At 40.5% G+C, this 18,075-nt stretch overlaps 2 protein-coding genes across 2 annotated transcripts; both read right to left on the bottom strand.

Moving 5' to 3' along the window:
* Window positions 1-4,021: 4,021 nt before the first annotated feature.
* Window positions 4,022-7,468, bottom strand: LOC103717518 (laccase-3-like). The gene is made up of 5 exons (XM_008805945.4): window positions 7,317-7,468; window positions 7,078-7,229; window positions 6,599-6,843; window positions 5,642-5,770; window positions 4,022-5,279 (listed from the first exon to the last, which is right to left on the bottom strand). Exons 1-5 carry the CDS (start codon window positions 7,425-7,427, stop codon window positions 4,186-4,188), a joined length of 1,731 nt encoding a protein of 576 aa, XP_008804167.2. The 5' UTR covers window positions 7,428-7,468; the 3' UTR covers window positions 4,022-4,185.
* Window positions 7,469-9,060: 1,592 nt separating this feature from the next.
* On the bottom strand, window positions 9,061-17,197 carry LOC103717506 (N-terminal acetyltransferase B complex auxiliary subunit NAA25-like). The gene is made up of 3 exons (XM_008805931.4): window positions 16,856-17,197; window positions 11,232-11,498; window positions 9,061-10,013 (listed from the first exon to the last, which is right to left on the bottom strand). Exons 1-3 carry the CDS (start codon window positions 17,000-17,002, stop codon window positions 9,945-9,947), a joined length of 483 nt encoding a protein of 160 aa, XP_008804153.1. The 5' UTR covers window positions 17,003-17,197; the 3' UTR covers window positions 9,061-9,944.
* Window positions 17,198-18,075: the final 878 nt, after the last annotated feature.

The following is an 18,075-nucleotide window of genomic DNA, read 5'->3' as shown; positions in this document are numbered from 1 at the left end:
ACGAATGCACAACTGCACAATAATAAGGTGTGATTGCATACTAATGATGCATGACTGCATAATAACAAGCGCATGATGGCATTACCCAAATTACTTGATAAACATATGTTTGCACATGGTATAGGAACAACCATCATAATATTTGTTATTTTAAGTCTTTTGACATCAAACTGTGAGGCCAGAACTCCGGAATCAAGACAGCTCTACAGAAAGACTGAGCAGAATTTTACAACTGGTTGCTATTATAATGAAATATCTGTGCTGTGATGCCAAATCCTGAGCACCACAACTTTACAAAACAAGGAAGAATGCCATGAAGCCTACAAAGTCCAGAATATTAGTCATTATTAAATATCATGCAGCCCTAGAGGAAACCTGCAGTCTCTATTCGATTATCAGCTGCATACAAATAAAAAGAACCAACCCCTCCTCGCCCCTCCCTCCACCCTCCACCAAAACAGAGACCAAAATAATAGAAAAATTAGCACTCTGGCATCCTCTATATTTTGAAAATGTTAAGATAAAAGAAAAGATGATAATCTATTATCCACCAAACAACAGTCTCCAAGGCACTAACTATAAGATAGTGTCAAATTGAAGCACGGTTCTAGACCTATATAATGAAATTCAACAACACAAGCAGGAGAGCAGTAGGGGTAACAAAGATTACATTGATATAAGATAAAGGAAAAATTAACATGACAAAAACAGGAAAAAAATAGAAGATTTACAATGGCATAGCAAAAGATAAATTTCTGTGGATCAAAAGCCAACACAAGCATCTCCTCAAACAGATCAAAATAATATAACTCCTGAATCTAATCAAACAGATAAGCACTCAAACCCTAAGAATTCGGCTGAGGGTGGGAGCTCACCTCCAGAAAATTCCAACAGGGCCCTTTCATATGAGACAAACCAAGTCGTCTTTCCTCAGGCTCTCCATGTGGAAGCCTAACGACTCTGAGCACTCGCTGAGCGGTATCAGGAAGTGAGGTGGAGGAGACTTGGGACGACGGTACTTGTCTTCTAGGGCTCGGGCTGGAGATCGGGCTCTTGGGAGGACCAGCTGTATAGATTAAGGCAGGGACAGCAGCTATTGCAGCCTTCAAAGCTCGTCATCGAGGCACTGCGCAGGAAGAGCCTGGGACCGGAGAAGCTCATCCTCAGGGCGCTGGGCCAGAAAGGAGCAAGAAGCTCATCCTCAGGGCGCTGAGCCAGAAAGGAGCAAGAAGGTCATCCTCAGGGCGCTGGGCCAGAAAGGAGCAAGGCTGCAATGGTGCCTGAGGGAGAGGCCGCAGACAAAGCACGGCCATGGGATCTTGGGAGCTCAAAAGGGCACTGAGGGCCTGAGGCCAAAAGAGCTCCGCAAAGACAGCGATGGCGGCAGAGGGAAGCAACCGGTCGATAAAGCCGTGGGATCTTGGAGGCTCATCAGGATACTTCAGCCAGAGGAGCTGTGCGAAGACAGCGACAGCGCAACGGCAGCCAGCAGATGCGGCCATCCGGTCTTGGAAGACCACCAGGGTGCTGAGCAGATGCGACCCTTGAGTCGGATTGGAGCAGGTTCATGAGAGTGCCGGCTGGAGGAATCCACCAAAACGGCCTAAAGAATGGCAGGCCAATCAACGCGACCATGGGCATATCAGATGCTCAGTTCATTAGAGCAATGGACCCGGAAGAAACAACGATGACGGCGGCAATGCGGGCGGAGGGCATGCCAGCCAACTGACATGGCCATGGGCATCCGGGATGCTCGTTAGGGCACCGGCCGAGAAGAACCAACGATGATGGCGACCGCGGCGGAGAGCATGAAGGCCAACTGATATGGCCATGAGTGTCTCGAATGCTCATTACCCTGCGGGTCAGAAGAGCCAACAATGACGGCGATCGTAGCGGAGGGTACGGCGGACAAGCGACATAGCCATGGTCGAGGCATCAGGACGGCCGGGGCCATGGCAATGGCGGCGGATGGAACGGCGGCCAGCCGACACGGCCATGGGGATCTCGGATGCCCATCACGGCATGGAGGCCGGAAGAGACAACAAAGACGGCGATGGCGGCGGACGGAGCCATGGGACTCATTACGGCATGGAGGCGAGACAAGCCAACGACGACAGAGATGGCGGAGGAAGGCACGGCAGCCTACTGTCCTGGCCATAGGCGTCTCGGAGGCTCATCAGGGCGCCGAGGCCAGAAGAGCCAACGGGGATGGCTTCGGCGGCCAATCCCTCGGGCATGGGGCCCTCGAACCATCCGGAGGAAGAGCTCCGCGACGGCAGCCCCAAGAGCGGCCGATCGCAGAGGGCCGCCCCGTCGCAGGCGACGAGCGCCTCGAGGCGACGGCGACGGCGAGAGAGAAAGGAAGGGAAGACGACCCATTCATAGCATCGGAAAGGGGATCCGAAGGAGGACATTTTGGTCATTTCATGAATTGGTCGGTTACCGTTCCTGTCAACTCGTACTGGGTGAGCTAGCTTCTCGAGGGTTCGCCTCCTCGTCTTTCGGGATCCAAGGCGAATGGGATGAAGAAGGCATCCGCATAAACGTTTCGTTGGTTCATCAAATCTGCGGTCTGATTTTCATTTAGTTCTCCACCATTTACACTGTGAGAGCGGTGGGAGTACCGGAAGAATTTTTTAAAAATTTTATTTATTTAGTTCTTTCTTTTAGGAAGGGGGAGCACCCAACAATAGAAGAATCATAATGGCATGTTGAGATTTTTTTTTTCCGCACCAATCCAGAATTTTTATTGGGAAATTCCAACAGGTCGAAATCTTGAAGAAGATAATCTTATTTATTCAAATCTCAAACTCGAGATCTCTTAGAAGTCTAAGCAAAGAGGTGCGGCCATTTAGATGCCCAATACATAAATATAAAGAAAATATCTACACATATTTATGCAGAAGTTGCAGCCATGCAATTATTTCCTGAAAATTTTACTTCTAAAGTATACGGAGCAATAGTGTCCATTGTTTAGTGACAAACCTCTGAGATACGATGTCTTAAAGAGAGAGCTTTTTATTACTTTTTCGGAAACTAGATGCTGAATAAAGGAAAGATACAAAAATAACTGTCCTCGATGGAAGTGCATCCACTGCGTAGATGTATATTGAGAGAGAGAGTTAGGGGAGGGGAGAGGGGGGTTTAATTATTTCCATACGCAAGAGAAGAAGATAAAAATACTAAGATAAGTTTTATAATGACAACAAAAGCTTATGAGAAAGTATGCAATTATAAGGTAAACTCCACAGTAGGTTGAACATCCACTGGATATTATTTCGAGGTTATAGCAACAATATTTGGAAAGAGGTTGGGCCTCTATTCGCAGGAATGTAGATGAGTGGCAGAATGATTATTAAGAAACTAGAAGAGCAGACTGGCTGCTAGTATTAGTAAACTAGAGAGTAGACCGGATTTCCATTCTCTAGGTTTGCACCAGCTTCGGATTGTGACTTTCGGGACTTTTGAAGTGCTGGATAAATGTTTCTGTTGTTCAGTAGTCGAAAATGTGAAGACCTTAATACCTCTTAGCAACCTCTCCATCTAATGTGATTCAAATCCTACAGTGTTTTTACACGGTTCATCTGGCACCAGTAGATTCATCAATTATACTATTGTACACAGTTTAGATTAATTGTGTCGAAAGCCGATTAAATCATGAGATACACTAACCGTCCATGCCTCCATTAATGGGTGTCCATTTGTGCAGCTCGATCATCCTTCATGAACATGTGCCATAGTATCCTCTAATCTATATAGGTTATGGGCCAAGTTCGTTTTGATACTATTTGTAACAACTAAAAATACGATCCAAAATAGCTAGCCGAAAATTATTATTTAGATTTTTTTAATTGTATATAAATATCTAAAATATAGATAATGAAAAATCGATGTGAGACTAAATATATGTCCGGGGTAAAAAAAATCATTATCCATCTTTCTGCCCCAATGGGGTCAAAAATCGAATAGATTTTGGGACAAGATTAGGTGAAAACGCATGATCTTATTTTGGATATTTCAGTTCAGATGAAGATAGTCGTGGCAATTGGCAATTGTGGATCCAATTAATCGTCCCTTTTCATAATTAAGGGCTCTAAAATACAGCAATCAAACGAGAAGAAGAAATGGGAACACAATACAAGAGCGACAAGTGTTTTACAGCAGAGGCTTTGTTAAAGTTTTTCTTCAGCACCTGGGGAGGTCAGCTGGAGGGGGCTCCAGAGACTGCAGCTCTCCAACTCCATTCTCCACGAGGAACGCCATCGCCAAGCCCCAAGTTAAATGGACATCCAGATGGCAGTGCACCAGCCACACCCCCGGATTGTTCGCGGCGAACCGGATGACCGCCCACCCGTTCACCGGCACGCCGACCGTGTTCCTCAGCGGCGGATCCACTAGGTTGAACTTAGCGGCGTCCGTCTGGGGATCGAAGTTTCCGAAACCCGCTGCGAGAATATAGAATTGATAACCATGGATGTGCATGGGATGCTCCTCGCCGGCGAAGATGTTGGTGCCCTGCAGCACCAGCTGCACCACCGATCCGTACTTCAGTGGATACACCTTCGTCCCTCGAACAGGTTGCTGGAGGGCGCGGCTGATGTTTTTAGCTGTGTAGTCGAATTGGGTTGGTGGGAATGCGGGAAAGTCGGCGGTGAAGACTCCTCGCATGCGTTGGGAGTAGTAGGCCTGCAGAATGGCGAGGCGTGGGAAGGTGAAGGAGACGTTGTTCATGCTGGCTCCGAACCGGGTGTTATTTGGTCCACCGCATTGCTTCCCGGGGGGGCAGTTGAACAGGCCCAGGCCCACGGTGTAGAAGAGGTGCACGTCGACGGGGCCGGGAAGATTGACCGGATGCGGGCTTTTGATGCCGGCGGCGAAGGCAGTGGCCGTGGCGGTGTCGTTGAAGGCCGGGAGGGCCGGGAACATTGGAGGGATCCCTGCAGCCTGGCCGGCCTTGCTCGTCGTCGGGCAGTTGCCGTTGTATTGGAGGATGGCGGTGGTGGTGGTGTTGTCGAAGGGGACGCCTTGCGCACTGGCGTAGGCGCGGGCAGCCATGTAGTAGCGGCCAGGAGGCTGGTTGGTGGTGACGAGGACGTCCGTGGTCTCGCCAGGGCTTATCTTGAGCACCGAGGTGGTGAATGGCTTTGTGTAGGCGGCGTCGGCGCCGACCACGGTCATCTCGTGGCCGGCAATGGTGAAGAAGAGCTCGTTGTTGAGGGCAGCATTGATGATTCGGAGGAGATTGGTTTCGCCGAAGGATACCGGAATGATCGTCGTGTCTGAGTTGATGCATACGCAATCCAATGTTAGTCCGGTGTTCTAAAAATCCTTTTGAGTAGGATTGTTTGGCCTAATGGGTTGACAAGAAGCTAAAACCACTTTTCCTTCATTCTGAGATATAGGCTTTTTGGCCCATCTTTTTTATAGGAGTTTTTAGATGCATTTGGCGGAGCTTTTGGTAGGTCAGAAAATACCTTTTGACTTGCTAAAAGTATTTCTACTTTCGAAAGTTTTACTATCAACAACTCTGCCAAATGGAGCCTTAAGAATATAAACTCAGTCCGGTGGCAATATCTCCTTAATCACCAGTAGTAGTATGGGTGATGAATGGTTAAATGTGAGGAAGCAAATGTTAGCAAACCTTTGCTCGAGCAGTTATAAAGATCGCCAGGTTGGCCGTTGACTAGAAAAGCATCAGAAATATTTGGAGCAGCTCCAGTCTTCAATGCTTGTCTCAAAACATCAAGCGGATTCCTATTCCACCATTCCCCTGTTCGTCATCATAGTCATTGCATTATTAGTTTTACTATTTGCTTCATCATCACTGGTACAGAAAAATTGAGTTTCTAAGAGATAGCTTTTGAAGTTACTTGGATCAAACTTTTTTTTATTTTTCTTTGGAACAACAGTTGGTGCAATATAAATCGATTCTTAGATAGAGATGGATTAATAACTCATGCGGAACACACACAGAAACACCTCCCCAGGTTCAAATACAAATTCCCTTTCCACTGCAGCTCTGTTTGCTCATAATAAATTAAGCTCTTTATTCATGCATGCAAAAAAATCTGCAAAGTATTGGAGTTATTATATAGAAAACATATTGTAAAAAACAACTCAGTAAAGATTTTCCATATGACTAATTAACTGTCGGAGGGTGAAAGACTTGCTCATAAATGAAATATTGTTAGGGATTTATGTAAGAAAAGAAAACCCTGAGTATCTATTTTAACATTTTGGAAACACTAAGGTCCAACCCAATCGTAACATGCGTATCCTTTCTTGACTAACCCTTCCTCTCCCCTTTTTTTTATTTATTTTTTTTCTTTTTCTCTCTAGCTTTAATTTTGTGGGTAGCAATCGGGTCAAGTCGGATCAAATACGGATCAGATTGGATACAAATTAGGTCAAAAATATATCAATCCATATCCTATATTTTTATTGAATGGTTCAAAAATTCAGATCTAAATCTGAATATTTTATTGAACAAGCGACTCCGCCCATCCGGGAAGAACCTTTTGTCGAGATTACCGACTTTTGGGTGGTTCACTCTTCATGACGTGTGTGTTCGTGCGCGAGAAGGAGAGACTGCGAGTACCGAGTATAACTGGGATCTCTTTGTTGGGCTTAGGAAAGGGATAGTAGGAACCCTCTTTGGGATAGATGATGAGGGCTCCGTGCACGGTGACCCTGAGCCAGGAGCTGTGAGCATGCCACCACAGTGTCCCTACTTGGTTCTCGATCGTGAACCGGTATGTGTAGCTCCCCCCGGGCATTATGGGACACTGAGTCAAATACTCCGGCCCATCAGCCCATCCTGTCCTGTTCTGATGGACACCGTGCCTGAAACAACAAACCAGAGAAACAGTAGCCCTTCAAAACATTGCTCGTGCTAATAATACATGCTTCGAAGGATTTCTTCTGTCCTGACTACAATTGTAGATCAGCTTTATTTCATATATATGTGCATGGTTAACGTGACATAGTAATATGTGCATGCATGCATGGATATATCTGTGCATGCATGCTATATCTGTATGAATAGTATACGTATGTCTATGTGAAATTAGTACTTACCAGTGAAGCGTGATGTTGTACTTGGCTCGGTTCACGGCGTTGATCACGAGCGTGTCTCCATCTCTGACCTCCAGGGTTGGTCCAGGGTACTGGCCATTCACCGTAATGATCGTGTGGGTCTTGCACAGCCTCTTCACTGGCGTTTCCTGAATCTGTTGAAATCCAATTCAGTCGAGAGCATGAGTCCATCAAGGAGAAGATATGATTAGAAAACAAGAGTGGCAGGAGAGAAGGCATACGACGAAGTCATAATAGTGAACTTTCGCATTGGCATAATTGAACATTAAGGAGAGCCACAGGAGAATGCAAGAGAAGCAGCATGATTTGGCAGCACGCATGCGAGTCTCCATTTCGTGAGTATGTCCTCTGCCGCCGTTGTTTGAAATATCCGAGTTGGTGATGCAATGCAAGGGAGGGAGTTCTGTTATATATACACACAGAGGATAAAAAAGACAGCGGGGTTGTTTTGAGGTTGGAATATTAGGTTTTGATTGTGGAGACAAACCGCTATTTTTTAAGTTGTTAGTCAAGCTTCTAGGCACTTCTTGGATCAACTCTGGGGGAGTTGTTGCACGCACTAAACTATTTACTGGGGTGGTTGGAGATCTCCACAAATCTAATACCAAATTAGGCACCTCTTTCTTTTAACATTAGATCAGATTTGTTTTGATCTGATATAAGTTTTTTTTTTAATGTCCAACAAGTCCGGCATGCATTGTTGACCCATTCTTTATTAGCTTAAGTTTTCTACGTTAATTAGTATCAGAGTTGAGGATTGCTAGAGGTTCGCGAGTTTGAATCCCTTTCATGCTAATTACTCTGACATGAAGGAAGGTGTTAAGCTTTGATATAGATTATTGATCCATTGCCTGTAGCTGAAGATTTTGAGGTTAGTTGGTTGCCCCTACAAGAACCTCTGAAAATCTTTTTACAAGATCCTACATTACATGGAAAGGGACAAGTACTGGCTTGCTCTTTTGACAAGTCTAACGAGTCCACTAGTCAAACAATCTTTTATGATTGAAAACAGAATAATACCCATATTTCCAACGATTAGGTTCCTTAAGGATGGCATTCCGGCTGAGGCATGGTTGGGGTTGTTAGCAGAGGCGATGCATCTTTTCCTAGATTAAATGGTAGTTTTATTTGACCTGTTCATTGCCAGGTAGAAACAAGACGAATTCAAAAACCGTCCGAAGACTCAGAACGTCTCATATCCACAACTTTTTCTTCTCTGGCATTTTCTCATGTTGAATGAAAGATATCAGCTGGGGTCATCGCCTGCATTTTGTCTGGCAAGAAACCTGAAAGCGAACGAATCTCTACTCGACTACGACTGTGAATCAACTTTAACAACGAAGTCGGTAAATTTAGACTCAATCCGGGTCCACGATCTTCCATGACTTGAATCGAGCCCAATGGTCAATTCAGCAGAAATTGAATCTTCTTAATCCTCCTTATATTTAACCTTGATCACATATCTAGAATCAACAGCTTGCGAGCATCAGGGGTTACAAAGGCTACTTGGGAGGAATAAACCTGAAGCAAAAATTATCAAGTTCGATGGAATACCAGATGGGGCTGGCTATTAATTTAGTGGGATCGCAAGATATGATCTACCTAGAGCTTAATGAGTCATCTGTTGCAGCAGACGCCAGAGCATAGCGGTCCACACGTTAATCTGGTTTGAAACATAAATTTGCCACTGCTCTCATCACCTCATTGACTTGCTGCAGTGGACAACATCACCAGCACAATTACAGTGACACTTGATGAAACGATATTTGAACCATTCAGAGTTGAATATTTTCATATAATATTCAAGCAGTGAAAAATTCAAACCGAATCGCCAGCACCTGGATAAGTACCTTTCTGGTGAGGTAAAGGTTGACAAAGGTGTAACTAATTTGCAGATGTTCCACCAAGCTTGACTTTCGAATAAAGTGAGCCCGAGATTGACGGACAGATGTACACACATAGAAGGATGTTATCATCAAAAGGCAAGTTCTTATATTGAAACCTGAGATCTATGGTTTATTCATTGTACACACCTCATTCGTTGCCACTGGGCGGTATACCACCAGCAGGAAAAAGTATTGAAAAAAAAATGATGAAATCAAAATCCTCACCGCAAAGGTACAAAGCATGGAGGTCAATACCAACAGCCGTTCAGCAGGAACTTCTCCCACCAAACACCAGAACAGAACCAAATGGATGCAGAAACCCTAATGGTGCACCACCTGATGGTCCTGCCATAATTCTCTTCCCTGCATTGACTGCTTCAATGACTCCAACAGCTTCAACTTCGAACCACATATGCAATGGAAATGTGATAGCAATTTATTTTGTGCCACTACTATTTTTCTCACTGCATTAGCGGAATTCCATGATTGTAGAGCTCTGGATATCCTATCACCAAGTTCAGAGTTGTCTGCAGATGCACTCTCTTCTAAAATCTGGAGCACATAGCCTGGCCCCTCCTCACAGTCCCTCAATTGCACGAGACAATAGAATATCCAAATTTTGATCCTCGGGCATATTGATTTGATCATCTAACCATTTTTGGATTCCTTGTATTGCATCGCTTAAACACTGAATTGAATCGCATATAGCCTGCAAGTGCGGCAAGTTTGTTTGATCCACTGCACCACCTTTCTTTTTCTTCTTTCGAGATGGAAGCATTGCTTTTATACAGGACTGGATTATTAGAATGTGCCAAGCAAAAGATTCTGTTACCAATTGCACCAGAACTAGAAGAATGCTTCCAGGACTTGTCAGCACCGGTTGTGCCTGCATCAACAGCTCAGCGATGCAACTCTTGACCAAATATTTTTACAACATGCCATGATCTTAGACTGCATCCATCTTCATTGACAAGCCCAGGGTGACGGGAGCACAAACTCCATGCATTGACAAAAATGGCGAAGTTTATCCAGCTGACAAAGTCGAGTAGAGATTCAAGCCCAGGGTGACGGGAGCACAAACTCCATGCATTGACAGAAATGCATCTTCATACCGACATAAAACCCAAGTGCCTTGTGTGGCTGGACATGATAGCCAGGCCATGAAAGCCGAAAAAGTTTGTCTTCAAAATCCTCATCAAATCTAGTTCCTGAACTAGTTCCTTACCTTTGTAATGTTTATAAATAGCCAAACTTTTAATGTTTATAAATACATTAGTGCAATTTATAATAAAATAAGACGTTTGCAATAAACACCTTGACAAACTTTGAAATTAAATACAGATACCTACAGTTTCCTTTTGGATATACATACACACATACGACTAGTCCCTTACCTTTCATTATGTAACTTTTAGAAAATACAAAAGTTGGTTTTCATATAAATAGCTGAACTTTGTGATGTTCATAAATATTTTGGTGCAATTTATAATAAAATAATACATTTTCAATTAACATCTTGATAAACTTTGAAATTACATATATATACCTGCAGGTTCCTTTTGGATATATACACACACTGTACATATATATGTGTGTGTGTGTGTGTGTGATACATATATATATATACATATATACACATACATATATATATATACATATACATACATACATATACATATACATATATATACATATACATACATACATATACATATATATACACATACATACATACATACACACACACACACACACACACACACACACACACATATACATACACACACACACACATACAACTAGTCCTTTATATTTTATTATTCAACTTTTAAGAAATATAAAAGTCGGTTTTCCATAAAAATAGCTAAACTTTGTAATGGTCATCAATTCTTTGGTGCAATTTATAATAAAAATAGACATTATATATATATATATATATATGAACCAACCATCCGTGCATGCCTCTGACTATCCATTCATGCTTAAAAGCAAAAAACATATAAATTTCATGCCCTCAACCATTCATGGACCTGATCCATTCAACAACTAGTCATGATGCAACAAGTGTTACTAAATCTAGCAGATTCTAAAGCACAGTAGAAGTACTACTATGAATGATGGACATCTTGACCCATTTATGACATGCTTGGCAATATCTTTCTATTTTCTAAAATTTTAAAATACCAAAGGTACAGATCAAGGTAAGACAAATTCTTGTGAAAGCTAAAAGTAATCCAAATAGGTAAATACCTTGAAGGATTTTTGGCCCTTTGCTATCGCAAGAATCACATCAATTGCATCATCAAAAGGAAGACCAATGTTCCTTGCATATCTCTCCAGCAGACACTTCATTTCAACAATGACTGTTGTATCAGAGACAGAACCATTAGTCTCAAACTTTTCCTTTAGAGAAGAAGAAAAGGACTGGATAGACAGATAAAGTAATCGGGGAATAAGGGATTCTGTCTCAATATGTTTTCGCGCAATCCATTCCTTCTCACCCACTTTGTGCTGATACTGGACAAAAATTTTAAAAACATCAATGACCTGGAAAGAAACAAAAACTTGAACAAGGCAGTATGACAACTAATTATTGAAGCATATTTATGGATAATCAACAAAGAAATAAAACTTGAGCAAAATTAAATACAATTTCTATTTTTTGAGAGGAAAAGCCATTACAAATTCATCCATCATCATTGTCATCATTGTCGTTTTTCTTATTTTGCACTTGCATATTATTCTCAGTATGACAATTGTTTAGCTCGTGTGCACGTCAACTTATCCACGAACCACTTAACATGTATGTGCATATTAATCTCCAGCCGCCGAGATCACAACTACATGAAAACCATAATAAACAACACATTTTAAGCATTTCTGTACAGGCTCTTTGCCTTCATCATTTTTTCAATTATTACATATTGTTTTTTCTCAAGCCTATGATTCTGTTGAGGGGTGCAAGCTGGTCCTCATAGTTTGCCTTTCGATTAGCATCTCCACATCCTATTGAGGTTAAAATACTCGGTCAAACCTATGCGTTCTGAAAATTCTGTCTCGACTTCCATTTAGCTCTAAGTTCTGCTCTAATTCGTGACCCTTCAAAATAATGCAAACACCTCTCCTTAAAGAAGCCTCTAAGATCTTTGCTGCACAGAGGAATATTGATGCTGAATCTATAAAGTTGTGCAGATTAAAACCAGATAAAGAGAAATGTATTGGGAGCCATGAATCATGGAGCTGCTTTAACCAACAAAGCCACATAAATCTGGCTTTCCGGTGGTCTAAAACTGTGATTTGTTTTAATTGATCCATACCAACCTCATTCTTTATTACAATTCTTCACTTTCTTTCTACTCGCAAGTTTATCCAAACTACCTTTCCTTTGTACCACAGCTTTCTCAATGCCGACACTAATCCATGCAAAAGCATCTTTTTTATTGCCCAACTTTCAAACTCATTATTGTGGTCTCGTATATATTCTATTAAATCTCATTGACATGCATATCGCAAACAACATCCAAAAAAAACCTGAGAGATGCATTCATTATGTTTAAAGTTTCTAAGATATCATCTCTATCTGTCCCATCTTCGAACTGCAAGAGCCGAGATGATTGCAATAAATTAATACGAACCTTCAACAATGTACTCTTCCCCCTTTAAGAGACAAAAGAACTATAGCCCTTTTTTATAGATATCTACAGGTTGGCAACTTTGATCAGGCAACAGTATCATTCCACGGATCCTATCCTGTTTCGCTTATCCTTCAAAACCATATCTACCAGATCACACTCAATCCCATTTCAATAGTCACCCTTGGTCTCACCGTATCAATTAATAGTTTGATACTACATGCACAAACAACAGAGTTTAAGACCTCTAGGCTCATGAAAATTCATATACATGTAGGATGCACAAATAATAATTGATTAAACCCACTAGTACCATTGCAGCTACTTTCTCACTGTTGTTGCTTGGACACTGGATCCTCAGATAAGTAGATAGAAGAAGCTCAGTTCAGCCAATGTTGCAATAGGGCCCATAAAATGCCCAGAAAATAGTATTGGACTGAGTGCTTCTCACAGGGATTACTTTTAGTGTTGTGTGGTAAGAATCTCCACAATGGATTTACTTCATTCAATAAATACATAAATCATATATATTCGTCCCTCCCCACAAACCCATATTTTTAGACATACAAACAAACCAAGAACAATATTTCCTGATCACAAAAGGACTCCCAACTTACCTATAGTGGACCTAGGACTCTAACTTACATTATTGACTCATAATTGGAGTCTTTAAGCAACCAAAAACTCTATTATTAAATTATATCCACTTTTCTAATGAAAGATAACTAACGCTTCCCATAAGATAGCAAATCTAGATTTCTGCAGAATCCTGCATAAAAGATCATTAACTTTTTCGGTAACAAACCTAATTCTTACCCAACCTAGACCCAAAGGAGGACCTTCAGATGGCAGTCCTATTTGTATTAGGACTAAACTCCCTAGTACAATAACTAGAACTTGATAGAACGACTGTCGTAAAATAAGAAATAAGTAACCTATTTCCTAAAAACCTAAGTAAAAGACTCCTAAGACCCAATAAAGAGAGCAAAACAATTGAAAATAAAACTCAAAAATGAAATAAATAAATAGAACTTAAATTTGACTTAAATTTATTATATGAACATCTTATGACTGGTTGTTTCAGGGACAAGTACGTGCTGTTTTGTTTTTAAGTCTCTTAGCAGATTCAGTTCAAAAAAAAAGAGTGAGGGTGCACGAAGAGAATGAGGTTTCCGTGTATTTTTTGCTGATTCTAGTTATTCATGGAGTACTTTCTAGTCCATTTGGGGTGTACTTGTGTGTGTGTGTGTGTGTGTGTGTGTGTGTGTGTGAGAGAGAGAGAGAGAGAGAGAGAGAGAGGAGCAGTGGTGTAAATCCAACCTTGAAAAAATTGAACCTACAATAATAATGATCTAATTTGACTTACCGAATTAGGGGGTACAAACTGGAATTAGAACTTTCGGATGGCTACAAACCAGCCAGTACCAAACAGTCAACTTGCAGAACCTGATACAACAGCATCTTATCTCATCCTTTTACAACCAAAAACTTGTCTAAAATAATTTTAAGGAACATACTAATACCTCTACACTGCTGTGGATGGGCTTCAAGTTATTTACTGAAAACAGGATATGGATTGAAGAAACTACAATATTTTTGGTATGATCAATTACAAGATTTTTCCTTAAAAACTTGTCATTTATCCTTTTGAACAAAATAGAGCATACTTTATCTTTGTGATATTTGTAAATTGAAGAATTTGAAATTTTCAAAAACCACGCAATAAAATTTTTGATAAAGGGACATGGATTGATGATGCAAAGCAATTTTCAGCTTTTTTAGACATAATCAATTTTCAGATATTAAGCAGAAAAAAGAATTTTTCCCTTTCTTTGTACGCCAAGTACCTGAACATTGATTATAAGTGGTGCATGTTATTGCGGTGAGCCATGATCGCATATAACTGATATTAACTTTTCAGAAAAGAATATGGAGTCAGAGAAATACTTTCCATGGTAAAATTGGCGATTTCCAATAAATAATTATTTCCATTAAAGAATTTGGGAAGCTAGAGGCAGACTGTAAGCAAAATATAAAGCAAGCCATGAGTGGAGAGATGAGAAAAGTTCTTTTAGAAGGAACCCAACTACAGAAAGAGAGGTGATAGATATGGTCATTGGTTGCTAGGTACAGATTTGAAAATTGAGATGGTGAGAGGAAGAGGGTAACAAAATGTTCAGTTGAGTAAGGAATCTGCTGGTCTCTATATCCAAGTATCCCTAAGATTTAGAACAGGAAAAAATATGAAAAGATTCTGATGAGTTTAGTTAAAAAAATAGCACCTACTTACTAAGATTCCATAGGTTTCAGAATCATGAAAAAAAAATCTTAAAAGAGAATTTAATAATATTACTTTGTGATATCTCATAAGACCATCAGATATGAGAGATGGGGAGTACTTGTTGAGTCCAAACAGAACCAAGCAATGTAGATTGGGGTCTAACTATTCTAAAAATGATGTCTGCATTGACATACTCTTGGGTTTAGCCTCCACATAGTGATATACAAAAACATAAACTAAGACTTTCTAGAAATGGTACAATATGAAAATTTTTGACATGCAAAGCCAATAAAATCAATTCAAATTACACATCGTCCTGTCATGTTGCTTTCTATGATAGTCAGTTCCTTGCTCGTGCACATGTTCCTTCTTATTTCAACTCTCACTTTAGAAAACCAAAGATCATTGTATTGTCAAGCTTTACAAACTTTGAACCATCAAAATCCAAATTGTAAATGATGACCTCCCCTACTAACACAATGTTCCTTCATGAATCTTACAAATTATCCCTCATCAATCATGTGAAAATAAAAGAAAAAGTGTACCTCCTTCTCGCATGCATTGCATGCACAAAATTGGATCTTTTTTTATGAACCATTTACTAAGGTAAAGACCATGACCACTTCAATTTCATTACACAATAATCCAATCAATCTATGCCTATAAAGTAACAAATGATTCTCCTGTGGGAACCCATACAAAAATCTCCTGATGTATTATCATAAACCTTTTTATTGTCAACCTTGAACAAAATAACTTGGCTCACTTTTCAATTTGCACATCCATAACTTCAAATGTAATAGATAATAAGTAATTCCTATAGTAATTCTTTCCTGCCAAGTTTCTTAATTGCGTTAATAAGTAACTTTCTTTGCCATATTCTAACTTATTTTCTTTTCATATATTTACTAAAGCTTGCTATGTCACCCTTCTCTTGAAGGTCTCTTGTAACTTGCGAGGTTTGGCATCTAGAACCAATTCATGTCAACTATGCCTTTTCAATTATCCCCAGCAGATTCTTCGACTCATATCCATTTTTGAAGGCTGTCCAAACAAATCCCTTTATGGTTTCCAGTCCTTCAACCTTTATAGAAAATGTGTTTTGGTACAAGACCAAGCAATCCATTTAGTGGTATAAAATGATGCAATACTTCTTGATTAAGTTGACCAATCAAGGAAATTGAAATTTCTTAGAACGTTTTCAAATATAATATTAATTAAAAATGCAGCATACGGTCTTGAAAATTTTTACCCAAAAATAAAATTTGATACAAAGTCAACAAGAATCAAAATTTAAATTATTCTCTTCATATGATAATCTTCACTTTGCATGCTACTGCTTCCTAGGACTCGGAAGAATATGACAGATGTACCACAGAACAGACTAGAAAACAATAAAAGAACAGATGCCTTTTGACAGTGATAAGAATCTCGCACTTAGTGACATAAAGATAGAATGTGAATTCTGAGAATAAATACAAGGGTTTATTGCAAGGAACATACAGATAATTCAAGATTTGTTCTTTTTCCATGCATTCTTGATGATTGCAAGCATTAAGCAAAACACTGCTTAGTCATTACGTCGGTTCTTGAATTTGGGCTGTAAAAAGTTCAAGAAACATTCTTTCTTTAACATGTCAACAGTTTATAGGTCCAACTCATTCAAATTACCTTTCAAGAATGCAACAGTTCAAAATATTTGCTTTTTCTTTTTCACTCATGGAATGGTACATCTGTTTCCATAGAACAAAATCAACGTTCCCATGAGGATCAAAGAAAAGCCATGAAAGATTACACGTGGAATATATTCCAGAGAGTTTTACAAATCTTTCTGCCCTGGAACCGAGTTCTTGATTTCTATCGTATCGAAGAACGGGTCGAGAAAGAGAACGAAGGTGATGAAATCCGACAGAGCCGAGAAAAGAAAAGAAAGAAAATTAGTAGAGATCGCCGAAACTCACGAGAGCGTAAGGAGAGTTGGGGTACTTGGCAAGGAGACCGACGGCGAGCTTGTACGCGGTCTTGAACTGCCGAGAGTCGAAGGCGTCCCATATTTGCCGGACCCGCTGCTCCGGTATCCCTCCGGCGAGCCTAAGCCTGGACGCCATTAGCGCTGGGCTCAGGATTTGGCGCTAGGTTTTTGGAGGAAGGGGCAACAAAGAGAGAGACAGAGTTCCTCGGGTTTCTTTTATTTCTTGATGCCTCTCGGGTTTTCCAAAGAAGCAGAGAGGAGTGAGGCGGAAGCGAAGAGGGGGACGGGTGACGGAGAGAGGAGGGAGCGAGGCGGGGGTTTTGATGGTGAAATAGGCAGCGCGCGATAAGTCCCGGCGCACGCACCGGGAGTGCATGATAGAACCGCACGTGCGCAGGCCGAAGGAACCCGTTCTACTGGCGGTCTGGCGCGGCGGACTCCGCCAGTTAAGTTTGGGGCTCCGCTCCGAGGCGGAAATTGGGAAATCTAGCTCTTGTCGCCGTCCTGTTTTCTCTCATCTCTTCTTTGACCATCATGGCGCCGCTCAATGAGACAAAACCGGATGTTATATTTAAATTTGGTTAGGGGTGGGAGTGAACCGATAACACTTATCCGCACCTATTTTCGTATCTATACCTATTCGAATATAAATAAAAATTTAAATATTCAATAACTATTCATATTTATATTTATCTGTCAAATAAAAATAGATATAGATATAGATAGACAACTATTCGATCTGTATTCAATTATCGAAGTCTATTTATAACCTTATTTAAGAAATATAATATCTATAAATCTGTAAGAAAAATATATAACCATATTAGCATGCTTTTAGTTTGATTTGCTATTCACTTTGTAGTATCTTTAATTTTATGGTCATAAAATTTAATTATCTAATTTATATCTATATTTATATATTTAAAATAAATATGGATATAAATTTTTGAATCAGATTAATATTCATATCGGTATTTATATTAGTAAACAAAATAAATATGGATCTGAATATACTGATACCCACTGCGTATCCGATCCGATTTTGGGCCTACGATTGGTACCTTTCAATCGGTAAAACTGCTTTAGTTAACTAATTCCTTAGTAGCAAGTTAATGAAGTATAATCGGATGTCGTTCGAGAAAAAAAGTTGCCTCTTTTCCAAATAAAAGAAGTCAGTGGCCTTTTTCTTCTGTTAAATTGCGTTAAATT

Source organism: Phoenix dactylifera, chromosome 3 (assembly GCF_009389715.1).
Source record: "Phoenix dactylifera cultivar Barhee BC4 chromosome 3, palm_55x_up_171113_PBpolish2nd_filt_p, whole genome shotgun sequence".
NCBI classification, from domain to species: domain Eukaryota; kingdom Viridiplantae; phylum Streptophyta; class Magnoliopsida; order Arecales; family Arecaceae; genus Phoenix; species Phoenix dactylifera.
Note: the sequence above shows the minus strand (reverse complement) of the source record. Positions and strands in the feature narration are given on the sequence as shown.

Coding starts and splice junctions, on each gene's coding strand:
- LOC103717518 (XM_008805945.4), bottom strand. CDS start 7,427: ATGGAGACTCGCATGCGTGCTGCCAAATCATGCTGCTTCTCTTGCATT. Junction 5,771..6,598: donor AGAGATCCCAGTTATACTCG/GTACTCGCAGTC, acceptor GATGACGAACAG/GGGAATGGTGGAATAGGAAT. Junction 5,280..5,641: donor TTATAACTGCTCGAGCAAAG/GTTTGCTAACAT, acceptor GCATCAACTCAG/ACACGACGATCATTCCGGTA.
- LOC103717506 (XM_008805931.4), bottom strand. CDS start 17,002: ATGGCGTCCAGGCTTAGGCTCGCCGGAGGGATACCGGAGCAGCGGGTC. Junction 11,499..16,855: donor CCAACTCTCCTTACGCTCTC/GTGAGTTTCGGC, acceptor ATTTTTGTCCAG/TATCAGCACAAAGTGGGTGA. Junction 10,014..11,231: donor AGGGCCAAAAATCCTTCAAG/GTATTTACCTAT, acceptor CGACTTTGTCAG/CTGGATAAACTTCGCCATTT.